At 41.2% G+C, this 12,232-nt stretch overlaps 3 protein-coding genes across 3 annotated transcripts; 2 read left to right on the plus strand and 1 right to left on the minus strand.

Annotated features, from left to right (window-relative positions):
* Positions 1-982: 982 nt before the first annotated feature.
* LOC122667058 (violaxanthin de-epoxidase, chloroplastic) lies at positions 983-4,150 on the plus strand. The gene is made up of 2 exons (XM_043863236.1): positions 983-1,335; positions 2,684-4,150. The coding sequence occupies exons 1-2, from the start codon at positions 1,015-1,017 to the stop codon at positions 3,992-3,994; spliced, it is 1,632 nt and encodes a 543-aa protein (XP_043719171.1). The 5' UTR covers positions 983-1,014; the 3' UTR covers positions 3,995-4,150.
* Positions 4,151-6,613: 2,463 nt separating this feature from the next.
* Positions 6,614-7,181, plus strand: LOC122669286 (nuclear transcription factor Y subunit gamma). The gene has a single exon (XM_043866029.1). The coding sequence runs from the start codon at positions 6,651-6,653 to the stop codon at positions 7,077-7,079; it is 429 nt and encodes a 142-aa protein (XP_043721964.1). The 5' UTR covers positions 6,614-6,650; the 3' UTR covers positions 7,080-7,181.
* A 3,240-nt stretch (positions 7,182-10,421) lies between these two features.
* LOC122667792 (3-ketoacyl-CoA synthase 11-like) lies at positions 10,422-11,896 on the minus strand. Its single transcript, XM_043864220.1, has one exon. It carries the CDS (start codon positions 11,866-11,868, stop codon positions 10,468-10,470), a length of 1,401 nt encoding a protein of 466 aa, XP_043720155.1. The 5' UTR covers positions 11,869-11,896; the 3' UTR covers positions 10,422-10,467.
* Positions 11,897-12,232: the final 336 nt, after the last annotated feature.

The raw sequence follows: 12,232 nt of genomic DNA on the forward strand, positions 1-12,232 counted from the left end.
TAGGCTTTTATACAGTTTAGCATTTCTTTGGGAGCTTCTAAGAAGGAGCGGAAGGTGTATTTCACTTCTCATGCGATGGTCGACTGGGAGATCTGGAAATCGAGGAATGCTAGATGTTTTAAGTCTTCGGTTCCAGCGTTCAGTTCGTGGATTACCTCGGTTAACAAGAAGGTTGAGGATGTCTTGTCCATGGCCTTGAATTCTCCTCCAACGGCAGCTTGTGGCTCTAGGGTGGTCAATCCCCCATCCCCTCCGACGAGATCTTTCTCTTTCTTTGTGAATGAGGCTATTGGCTTGAGGCCTAGGGCTCTTGGTATTGGGTGTGTTGTTTTTGATCCGGGAGGAAAGATTTGTTTGATTGCTTATGAGCACTTTGCTTTGGTTCTGACGGTGGTTGGTGAGGCATTGGCAATCCAATTGGCTCTCTTTTGCTAAGAAGCTAGGTATCCGCTCCATCTTAGTCTCATCGGATTGTCTTTCCTTCATCGCATGCTTGTCCCCCTCTCCCCCTCCCTCTCCTCCTACCTTCTCTTGTATTATTCAAGATATTTGTATCCTGAAATCTTATTTTAGCTTTTGTGATTTTGTCCATTTCAATAGGAATGGAAATGGCTTGGCCCATACTATATCGAAATGGGCCCTCTCTTGCCCTTTGGGCTGTTTTTGGGAGCCCCCACCCCCCGTCCCTAGGGAACTCTTGAACATTGTAACACCATTTTTGAAGCGGTTAAATGAATAGATTTCTTCGCACCCAAAAAAAAATAAAGGAAATTACCTTTTCCTTACAAGACGAGAATATACCCCTATGCGGCTATGCTGTCTCTCTAGACTACTCTAGAGTCTAGAGTCTACACTTATATGAGGTTACGACTTGTCCACGGACACTTTTTTTATTTTTTTGGATTAATTTGTCCACGGACACGGTTGCTTATTTTTATCTCCCTACCACTCCACGAGTCCACGGTATCCACCCCTGGCTTTCCACTCCAAACTCAAGAGTCCCAGGGCTCAGCCATGCCGACCGAAACCGTCCTTTTCAAGACCACTTGTTCTCAGACCCAGACCCTCCGCCAATTCCCCTTCTCCAGAACCAGTTTCTTGCCATTATTGTCTCACCAGAGGAGTACGGTTCGTTTCCTCTCTCGCTCCTTTCTGTGCCGGGAAACTTCTTTCCATGGGAAGCCCTCCACCGTTTCGGCTGTTTCGGAAACCAGAGAGAGGAGTACGGTTGCCGAGCCAACTGTTCCTTCCCCTGTAAGAATTGTCGCCGTCGTCGGGGAAGGAAGCCTCAGCCCTCTAAAATGCGCGCCCTGGGAAGAGGTTATGCTTCACACTGTAAGTGATGGGGAAATTTGTTTGAATTACTATACTGCCCTTTTCTTCCTCCACTATTTACTGTGTTATACTCTGTTGATCTGTTCGTTGGGAGTGGTTCTGTCGTTTGATACTTTGATGCATAAACCCGGATAAATATATCAGACCAGATAATACCATTGAGCCAACCGAACCAACTTGAGACCGGTCGGTTGGACCATCAAGCCGGATCATTTCCATGGTGCCATGATCACCCAACCTCTGCAATTATCTTTCCATTGATCATTCGTGGAGGTGCTTTAATGGTTGCGTTCCAGATTCATAGCTCCACTTCCAAGCGTTATGGAGCCGCATTCATGATTCACTACTATGTCATACTGATGCCTTTCTGTAATTCTATGGGAGAATGGTATAAGTTCTCTGATATCCTGTAGATTGGCAAGTAACAGAGAACACAAATTTCCTTTCTTGCCCTGATACTTCAAAATGGGTGTAAATTGTGTTGGGTACTTTCATTTTCTGTCTAATCTTGTGTCAAAACTCGAAAATCATTGAAAATCACATAGTCTGCTTCAATGCTAACTTTACAGTACATATACACTCATGCACTCATGGTTTTTAAATTTTGACCATTTGGTGTAATTGTTATGTTATAAGCCTAGTAGAATTATGAATCTGTAAACAATCTTGGGTCATTCATGTATTTGAGTTCTGGTTTTTTGTTGAATGAGAAGTAGAAGGTTTCTATTATATCTCCTTTCCCTTCATAGCTCCTTTGCTGGTTATCATTCTCCACATTTTCTCTCTCTCATGGAACAAATTTATTGATGTAGTGTACTTTGGTGTTTTTCCAATTGATGATTGGACCCCATAAGAGCATTTCGTTTAACAAATTTTCTCTAGACCCCTAAACTTTAAGCGAATATCACACATAGACGATCTGCTATATTGCATTATCTCCCTCTACATCCCCTTTGGCTGTTTGCTGAAACTTTGATCAACTAAGGCAAGTTGCACCAGTCAACCACTGGTAGCACCTTTGAGATGAATCACAAGAAAAAGGAACCTGATCAGATGATTAACATTTAAGGTCAAATGGTATGTCCTGCTAAGCCTTCATACAAGTTGTAACCAACTCCTTTAAACTCCCATTAAAACTGGCATCTTGAAGTTCCCCATCTGCATATCTCGATTCTCAAGTCACCTTGAATTTTTAGCAGAACAATTTTTATTTGGAGGGGGTGTGTGTGGAGGATGGGGTTTCACTTAATATCCATGTTTTATTTGGTGTCACTGTTTAATCAAGTAAATGTGGTTGCACATCATGAAGAAGCTTCTGTTCTCATAATCCCCTTTCTTTCCTTCGCAGGCAGATAGACTGAAATGGGTAGACGAAGGATTTGAAATGCTTGTATTTAATGATGACATACAGCAATGTAATGATTCAAGAGTGGAATTTCTACAAAGGGAATTATCCCATGCAGATATTTTGGTGATTGTTGCTGTTACAAATGAAGAATCAATCAAGTGGCTTCAAACAAACAGCAAAAGCATATCAAATATCATCTGCTTCAACTCCTCCCCAAGTCTAACGAACAAATTAGGAGGTTCATTCATTCATGCTGAAACCAAAGGAAACATATTTAGCAAACTAGCTGGATTTGTGCAAGGAAAAAACTCAGATAAATCAGTTGAGGTAGTCCAAACAGTATCTGAGGCATGGGATCGCCATAGTTCAGATGATATAAGGTTCTGTATATTAGTAATAATCAATACTTACATTAGACCAGTTCCAATCCTGCAGAACCTCAGATCAAAGGGCCTTTCGACGCTTAACTGCATGGTGCAGAACTGTGGACCACAGATACTAAACTGCCTCTTGGATCCTAACTGTAGGAATGCTCTGCAATGCTTAAACCGATGTAGTCCAGTGGATCAAGTCTGTAACTACCGTTGTATTGCGTCGTATGAGAGTCCGCAACTAGAAGCATTTTCTCTGTGTGTGCTACAGAAGAACAACTGTCTTGAATTGGATGCTAAGATCCCCGACAAACCTTACGTTCCCCCCATGGTTCAGTTTCGAGGAGAATCCTTGTGTCATGAAGCAGCTGAAGATCTCTTTGTTGGTTGGTTGGGTAACTTGGATTGGAGTTGGCGAGTTGTAGCAGGCCAGAACCCAGCCTATGATCAGTTTCCATGCCAGTATCAGCTATTCTATAGAGGGAAGGCAAAGGGATCATTCTGGTATGAGCCAGTTTTTCAAGTTCAAACTCTAGAAGGTAAGATGGTTTGGAGAAGACGCCGATATCGGGTTAAGAGAGGCAAAGTTCCAGGTACATTTTACTTCAGTGTCCTGGATAATGGTGTGGTTTCAAATGAATACTGGACAATTGTTGATGTCTCTGATGATTTTAGCTGGGGTTTGTTTCACTATAGTGGGGCTGCTCGAGTTGCCGGACAATCTTATACTGGGGCAGTGCTTGTTAGCCCTGATGGTAATTACCCAAGTGAGAAGGAAAGCCAGAAGTTGGTTTCTGCATTGGAAAAATGTGGAATCAAAGATTGGGAACTTTACGCGGTTGATAATTGTTCATGTCAGGGCCCACCTTTGGGAGTTCCTGAGGGTTCAAGTTTGCATAAAAAGATTGAAGTTGAAGATCTCAAGTGGTTGACTGTGTAAAGATAGAAAAACTGCATTCTCTCTCTCAACTGTTTGAAACCAAAGTCTTCAATAATAGGGCACAGCAATGTATGTATAAATAGATAAGCCAACTATTGTGAAAGAATTGCACTAAGAATAGAATTTGACAAAAGTTGGTAGCTGGAAAATGTAGCAGAGAGATGCTCTGAACAGGGAGTAAAAATTGTAGTTAATTTTGATATGAAGAAAAAGAAAGTGAAAAAGGTGGCAACACAATTCAAGACACATGTTTGTAACCTTTCATGTGAAGATTCGGTATCTGAGCTCAGGTGTGTTTTTTTCTTATCAGTGAAGTTGTTTCCTCTTATTCTCTTGGATGCAGGTAAGATTTATATCATGTACTAATGCCCCTCTTTTCATGTTGTATATGACTTCAATTTTGACAATTTTACTTCCACTCCTCAGACCACCCATGAAACCAGACTTTCTTTATTTTCTCTAGATATTAAAAATATTTCCTGTGAGTTAAGATGATTTTAAAAGATAAAGAGCTTGGTTCAACTAATTTAATATTTCAAAACTGTATTGCAAGACTTGTTCAAAACTATTAAAATCCACAGTTTTACTGAAATGATAGGATGTGTCCAGTCATCATTAACTAATATACCATCCATTCAACCTTGGAAATGCCCTTGTTCTAATTGAACATCATTTCCAATTTTGCACTTGCTTTGGCTTTTCAGTTCACATTCCATTGCACTTCTTATCTTGAAATAAACAATACTAGGATGGATTCCCCACCATATATTAAACAAAAGCAGGAATCAGGTTGGGTTGTGGAAAAAATTTGGCCCTCCATCTATTTCCAGCGTTATCTCTGAAAGCTATATATTCTATTGATTATGGAAAAGGTATCTTGATGATCTAATAACTTAAAAGTAGTTCTTTATTGCTGCATCTAGGATTGTTAAAATTTGGAAACCAGCTTTCCCTTCATCATCATTTAAAGATATTTCTTTATTGGCAGTAAAGAATTTATCCTATGGAAGGGGAGGGTGTTGAGAGAGCACTATAAAAATGTTTTTATTTTTTCTTTTTCTTTTGCTTAAAGTGAAGGTGGGCTAACTCAAAGTCTCAAAACCTGAGTCTGGGCCAGGTCAGGCCACAAAATGTACTGGCAGAACCAATTGGCACCTTCAGTATGTTGAAAACTTAAAAGAAATATGCAGAGTATCTAATGCCCAAGATCCTAGTGACATGTTCAGGTAGGGTTACTGACTTGTGAGGTAAGCAAAATCCACAACAGAAAGTAGCATTAGAAGGGAATGGAACTTCAGTCGTCTATAGTTTTTGGAACAGATTGGAAGCAGAACCATCAAAGTATCCGGTTGTAGTCTGGCCCGGTTTAACCTGGTACTTGGTCTTACAAGCGAAGAAATGAGAAAATAGGTGGCTCAATGATCCGCTATTGACATATGTGTGCAAAACAATCTCTTTCTCTATTGTGATCAGGTCTGGTTTGCTTACCATGAAACCCTAGATATGTCCAAGTTGAATTGGGTATTGATTAGTCTCCATTTATTCTGATTCAAATCATATTGGAATCATTATAAGCCGGTCAGATTCGGCTGGGAAATCAGACCAACTCAGTCAGATTCAGTAAACAAAGAATTGAAGTTAATGAGGAGGCAGATTCTGATATGATTTTTCAAACCCTTGAACTGTTCAACCGTTTAACAACACAGTCTCGTTCAATTTTAACACCATAAAGCTTGCGAGGACTGGGAGGATAGCCTGAGCCGAACCCAAGGTAGGGGTGTCAAAGTTAGTGACAACCGGTTGGACTGACCAAAATTGACCGCCATCGGGCGGTTTCAGATTTGGTTTGTTGAAACCATCACAAAAACAAAACAGACCAAAAAGACCCATTTTTGTATATTACTTCCTTTTAAAATATGATTAATCGAACCGGTACAAACAGATATAATCCCAAAAAGGAAAACCGACTGAACCAAATCTGATTAACGGTCCTTTGATTTGGATTGGTACATGCATAAAATAAATTCAGCATGACCAAAAGTGGACCGAACCGACTGTTTGCCAGCCCTTGTCCTAAGGTCTAAAAGGGCAACTTAAAGGATTAAAATTCTCTCCAATTCCTTGATCGAGTGCGGTGAAATTCGGGATTGAGAGGTCGACATCTGGCAGCCGCACGACCTCCAACGGTCCGAGGTCAATTGAGTCAAGTTTTTTTTTCTTTCTTCTAGAACTCGGCACCGTTAGATGTCAAGCTCTCAGCCCACCGCACTGCACTTTTAGGGAATTGGAGAGGATTTTTCTCCCAACCTAAAAGCCCAATACAATCTCATGTTTTAGGCCGCAGCGTATTTCAAGCCCACTGAAAGATTGGGATTTTTTTCCCAACCTAAAAGCCCAAGCCCAAGTGAATCTCATGTTTTAGGCTGCAACGTATTTTCAAGCCCACTGAAAGATTGGGTTCCCTTTTGGCGGGAAATTCTAAATTGGCGGGGAACTTTTTTTTGCAGACGAAATTACCCTTCGCATTCTTGAGGGAAACCGCCAGGAACAAGGATAGAATCATAGAAAGCGGAATCCATTCCAAATTACTTGCAGATTGAGGGGTTTTTCCTACCATTACCAAGTTACAGAAGTTGCTTAATACAAAGTGCCAACGATGGCAGAAGAGGAGAACACAGAGACGCTTGGACCAGAGTTCCCACTTGGACGAGTGAAGAAAATAATGATGCTCGACAGGGATATCAAGAAGGTTAGTTCAGAAGCCCTTCATCTCATCTCTCTCTCCACCGATTTATTTCTTGGGTTCCTGGCTGAGAAATCTGCAGAGATCGCCGTTGAAAAGAAGCGGAAGACAGTGAAGCTGGAACACATCAGGATGGCCACCAAGAGACATCGACCTACTAACGATTTCCTCATCGATTCTCTCCCTATGCCTTCAAAGACCTCGAACAATCAGTCGTCGATTGCCCAGGCTAGATCTGGGCCTACCGCTGTCGAGAAAGAGAAGCCACTTCCAGTGGGTACTCGTAGGATCGACGATTTCTTCCGCAAGTCTTCCAATGAAATCCCAAATCTGTCAGATTGAATCATTAATGATTGTCTCTGGCCCTCTCCGAGTGTCAACTTGGGCCTTCTGTATCTCTTTCTAGTTTCTACGAAATTTAATACAATATATTGTTTTTCAAAACGAAAAAACAAGTAGATGAAGGATTGAGAGAGCAATCTGGAGAATCGGATAATTTTATGCCGTTTAGTTATCTTCTCGTTCAACAGTAAAATACTACTCGTTTCATTACATCCTTAATTCCTTTTGTCAATACGCAATTACGAATGATAGCTTGTGGCAGAAGTTTCTCCCTCCCTCCACCAAATGACTTCACAAATCATTAAAAAAAAAAAAGTACATCTCTTTGCATCGCTTGATCTAGATTCTCGCAGGTGATGTTGAAGCATGCTACCTACAAAGGGGTGAGTCTTGGCTTCATGCTTGCAGAGTCATTGGCATGGTGTGAAACTCTGGTGTTGCATAGTTTAGATGGAGTGAAATGTAAATTGGGTGCATTTGAGAAGGTTAGTAATCGTTGGACACAGAATTTGAGGTGAGAAAAACTCAATTCAAGCCTGTTTGGTCGGGAAGGTAACTGCAATTTGAAAAGTGCAAACACATAACATGGTGCTGTACTGTTTCCTTCTTTTTAAAGACACCTAAAAAGTTCCTTTTAAATCAATCTGAGGTTTATTAGTACCATCTCTGCCATATTCTTCAATTAGTTTCTGCTGCATATGTTATGTTGATTGCTCTATATGGATGCTTGATTTTCTTTCTTTTTAGTCTATATTTCCACAGTTGAGGGGTTGGAGGCTTATTAAGGAGAAGACAATGGCTACATTAGTCATATCTATGTGCAGGTTATTCATCTGTACTTTTGTTGATTTGTGAAGTCATTTTGCAATGCTTAATTGAGAGTGCATAAGATGGCTAATCAGTTGGCTTCAGTTGAGTCTAAGGAAATTGCTGAAATCATGTTGTTTTGCGAGTAAGAAGTGAACGTGAACTCGCAGAAGAAATCGGGGGTGATGCTTGGTTGAGAATTAGTAGAATGGGCAATGAAGTGGCTTTGGTTGAGTGTAAGGAGATTGCTAAAATTGTGTTAACTTCAAATATGACAGGTGTGCTGAAATTTTTAACTAAGGTAATGGCTTAGTTTGTGCACCAAAGCATTTGGAGGGGGAACCAAATGTTGGTTTGGCAAGTGGAGTTGCTTCTCTGAATATTTCAGATACAGATATATCTTATTTTGGTAATTCCAGTTCTAGTGATCCTTTGTATTCAATGACCCTTTTTACAGTGAGTTAGCTCTTTTGTCAATTACATGTTATACATACTGGTGATGCATAATCAGTTGATTTTTGCCTTTTTGGATTTGAATAGGTGTTCTAATATATATAAAAACTAAATTTTCTGTTGTTTCAGGTATGGGCATATGAGAGGTTACCTGTAGGTAGACCAATTATTGTTTGACTCTACAAAGAATTCCCTCACGCTATTGGATGGAAATCCAGGCTATACCAGCAGGATCTTGACCACCTAAATGAAGATGAGGTGCCTGATAATCTTCCCTATACCAACTCCATTGTTGTACTCTTGCTACAATGTCTGGAATATAATTATTGTCTTTACTTACCTGAATAGTGTAAGTTTCAATGTTATGTTCATGACAGATTGAATTCTTTGCTGCTTAGATTAATTGGCAGCCATATTCAACCTTAATGAAGGTTCCCTTAGTTGCACTTGTTAGATCCTTTGTGGGATGTGGTCAGACGTGGCTAATACACTTTAATATTGTTGAGATGCCCCTGCCTGACCCCTGTCTGAGGGAATTTGGTTAGAGCAACGAATTTCATGTGTTGTTTAACAAAGCCTGCTTAATATTGTAGCAGGTCTTCTTGTTGATTATAGAAAGATGTTCTGGAAGGAATTGTCTGAACGGGTTGTCTTGAATGATGATCTAGACATTGTTGAAGGTTGATAAGGATAAGGACCAAACCCAAGCCGATTATTGACTAAGGTTGAATACTTAACATTTTCACAACCCATGTACACTTGCATCATAATTTCATATGGGAGCTTCGACCACTGATCAAAAGGTGGTGGTTGGGCAGCTGTTATCATATCTAACAAACAAATTATTTCTACCCATATGAATTTTGGTTATACAGGTTCAACCCAAGAATCTGAGGCTCGAGGGATCAAGCAAGGAGTCGTTGGTGCATTATCAATTGAAAGACAAATAATAGAAATTTGGACGGATTCTGTGGAAATGGTCAAATTAGCTACTACAACTGGATTTAAGTCCCTGAACAGGGGGTCTTTATTCTCCATTTTTTTATATTCAGTCTGATTGTAGCAACCTTCTCTCTTTTTGTATTAAACGGGCTCCTGTTCTCTGTGCCGCAGCGCAGGCTACATCCAGACACATGTGCCTGCCACTTAGGGGGCAGGGTGGTCATTGCATTCACCCCCATATGTCTGGGTGCAGCCTGCGCCCCGGCACAGAGAACATTCTCCTTAAGAAAATTGACAGGAACTATATGTATATTGCCATAACACTTATGGCTAGACACAATTTTTTTTTTTTTGGGTAAGAATGGCTGATAACTTTTACCTTTCTTAGTTTGGTGGGAAGTATTGATGCCATTGACCTATATATACTAAATCATATAAATATATGATGCAACACAGTGCAAATAGAGCTGAAATCTGATGAGATGGGCCAGGCCATGGTCAGATTCCATTTGGGTCAAAATTTATTTGTCCAACCCAAGCTTGGTCCACTTGATCTGTACATTGACGTAGGTAGGTAGGTATGTTGTGTCATGCTTGTTAGGTTAAGCATAAGGTTTGGTATGCATTAACCAAATTAGCAAATGATAAATGAAAACCTTGATCAAAACTATCTTTGTGGTACCAAGGGAATTGTATTTATAGATATAGACAAAACGAAAATGATACTTCAGTTCAACTAGAACTGTTACATTAATAGAAACACCATATCGGTATAGCTAGGGTTTTTATTTTCGATTTGGCTTTCGTTTTCGATTCTGTTTTTGCAAATTAGTTGGTTAGTTAAGAACCCTATTTAATTCACTCTGCTCTAAAAAACTGAAGTGACAGTCCCAATTCATTCATTTAGGTCCCCTCACTGTACAACTCACATGTACTCTACAGTTGTTTTTCCAGTTACAGCTTGGATTACTGATTTGGCAGACTTGCAGAGAGAGAGAGAGAGTCAAGATCAGTTAGAATCTCCAAAGAACCAAAATAGAAATGAAAACAGCAATTATGGTGTAGAAATCAATTAGAAATAACATTAATCTCATTGGTTTCATCTCCTCCCTCTTCAATGTTCGTCACAAAGTTCTGATCAGTCTCTCTTATAACCTTTTTAATCCTTATTATTGCAATTCCTTTATCACCAAGCTTTTAATGGGTATCGATGGATGCAATCGTTCCATGGATTTTCAGCTTCTTTACTCAAATCTCTAAGTGACTTCCACACAAGACTACAAACCTTAAACCCAGTTCCAAACGCTAGCATCCACATCTTATCACCTCTCTTCACCCTCTCTTTCGCTTCAAAATACGCTAACTCGTAGAACACAAGACTACTAGACGTGTTACCGAATCGATGCAAACACATCCGAGCCGGCTCAGTCACCTCGTCACTCAGCCGCAGAACTCTCCCCACCTGCTCGATCACAGCCTTCCCACCAGTATGTATACACACATGTTCGAACGCCGTCATAAAGTCCGGCACGATTGGTTTCGACTCGCCACGGAAAAGTACAGAAATTACCACCGAGTAAGCGTTGAAGACCAGTTGACTCAGTGGGAGAACTCGTGGTGCAAGCAACTTTATATGCTCGCGTAGCCCAACACCGGCGACCCGAATCAAGTCCTTAGTGAGAGACACCCCAATGTTGCCGTTCTCGTCTTCTTGCTGGAACGCGGCAGTGTAGGCTCTATCTTCAGCGCCGTGGTGAGTTCTGAGCGAGTCAACGAGTTGCATCTTTGCATCCCGGCGGCGACTCGGATCGTTGGTGATTAACGCGGCGGCGCAACCCACTCGGAATATACAGTTGGTAACGAGCATAGAACGATCATCGCCGAAGTACCAATTCAAGCTGATGCTCTCGGTGACGACAACTAAGGCGTACGAAAGAGCGGTAGAGCTGCTCAACACCTTAGCAGCCAAATCGATGGACATGACACCAGAGCTGCAACCCATGCCGCTGAGATTAAAAGTCTTGATTTCTGGTCTAAGCTTGTAACGGTTGACAACGAGGGAGGAAAGTGAAGGGGCAGGGGAGAACATGCCACATGTCACGATCAGAACGTCGATCTGAGAAGGGTCCACATGGGTCTTGGAGAGGAGGAGATCAACGGTTGAGAACATACCTTCTTGTGCTTCTTGGACGGCGGATTGGTGTTTGGCTTCGTAATCTGTTTGGAAGATGAAGGGTGGAGCGTAGGTTTCGTTGCCGAGACCGGATTTGAGATAGATTCCACGCATGAAATCTTCGCTTTTGGTGCTGAATCGACGGCTACGACGGAGGAAGTACTCGCAGACTTCGTAGCTGCACTTGCGATCGAAGGAGGGCTTGAAGCATACGTAGTCGAGGAGAAGAACAGGGCGTGGACGAGTGGAGAAGAAGAAGAGAAGGGAGAGAAGCACACAGAAGCAAGAGCATGGAAGTGTGGTGGTGAGGAATATTGGGGTGGCGGATAAGAGTGTGTACTGAACGAGAAGGGTTGTGATTAAGAGAGCAGCAAAGGAAGCACGGAGGAGCTCAATGCGGGTGAAGGGTTTCATGCTTACTTGCTTGGTTTTGTTGTTTTTCTTCTTTTGCAGGGAACTGTGAAGTGGGCCTTTTTCTTTCTTTCTTTCTTTCTTAAATTAAGGACAGAGTTGGGAAGAACCAGTGTAGGTTTAGGTTGTGGGAAGATGGATTTATATACATTGTGAGAGATAGGAGGAAGAGGGTCTCCCAATCAAAGAGAGGTTTTAATGGCAATACTTCATTGTGAACCTACTTGGGGGACTCATATCATAATGCGGGTGACGGAGAGAGAGAGAGAGATTAAAATTAATGGAAACTATGAATCGTGTGGGGAATGGGAAGAGAATTAATGAAGAAAGCTAGGACGAACGGAAATGGTGGAATTAATAGAAACTT

This window comes from Telopea speciosissima, chromosome 7 (genome assembly GCF_018873765.1).
Source record: "Telopea speciosissima isolate NSW1024214 ecotype Mountain lineage chromosome 7, Tspe_v1, whole genome shotgun sequence".
Classification (NCBI taxonomy): domain Eukaryota; kingdom Viridiplantae; phylum Streptophyta; class Magnoliopsida; order Proteales; family Proteaceae; genus Telopea; species Telopea speciosissima.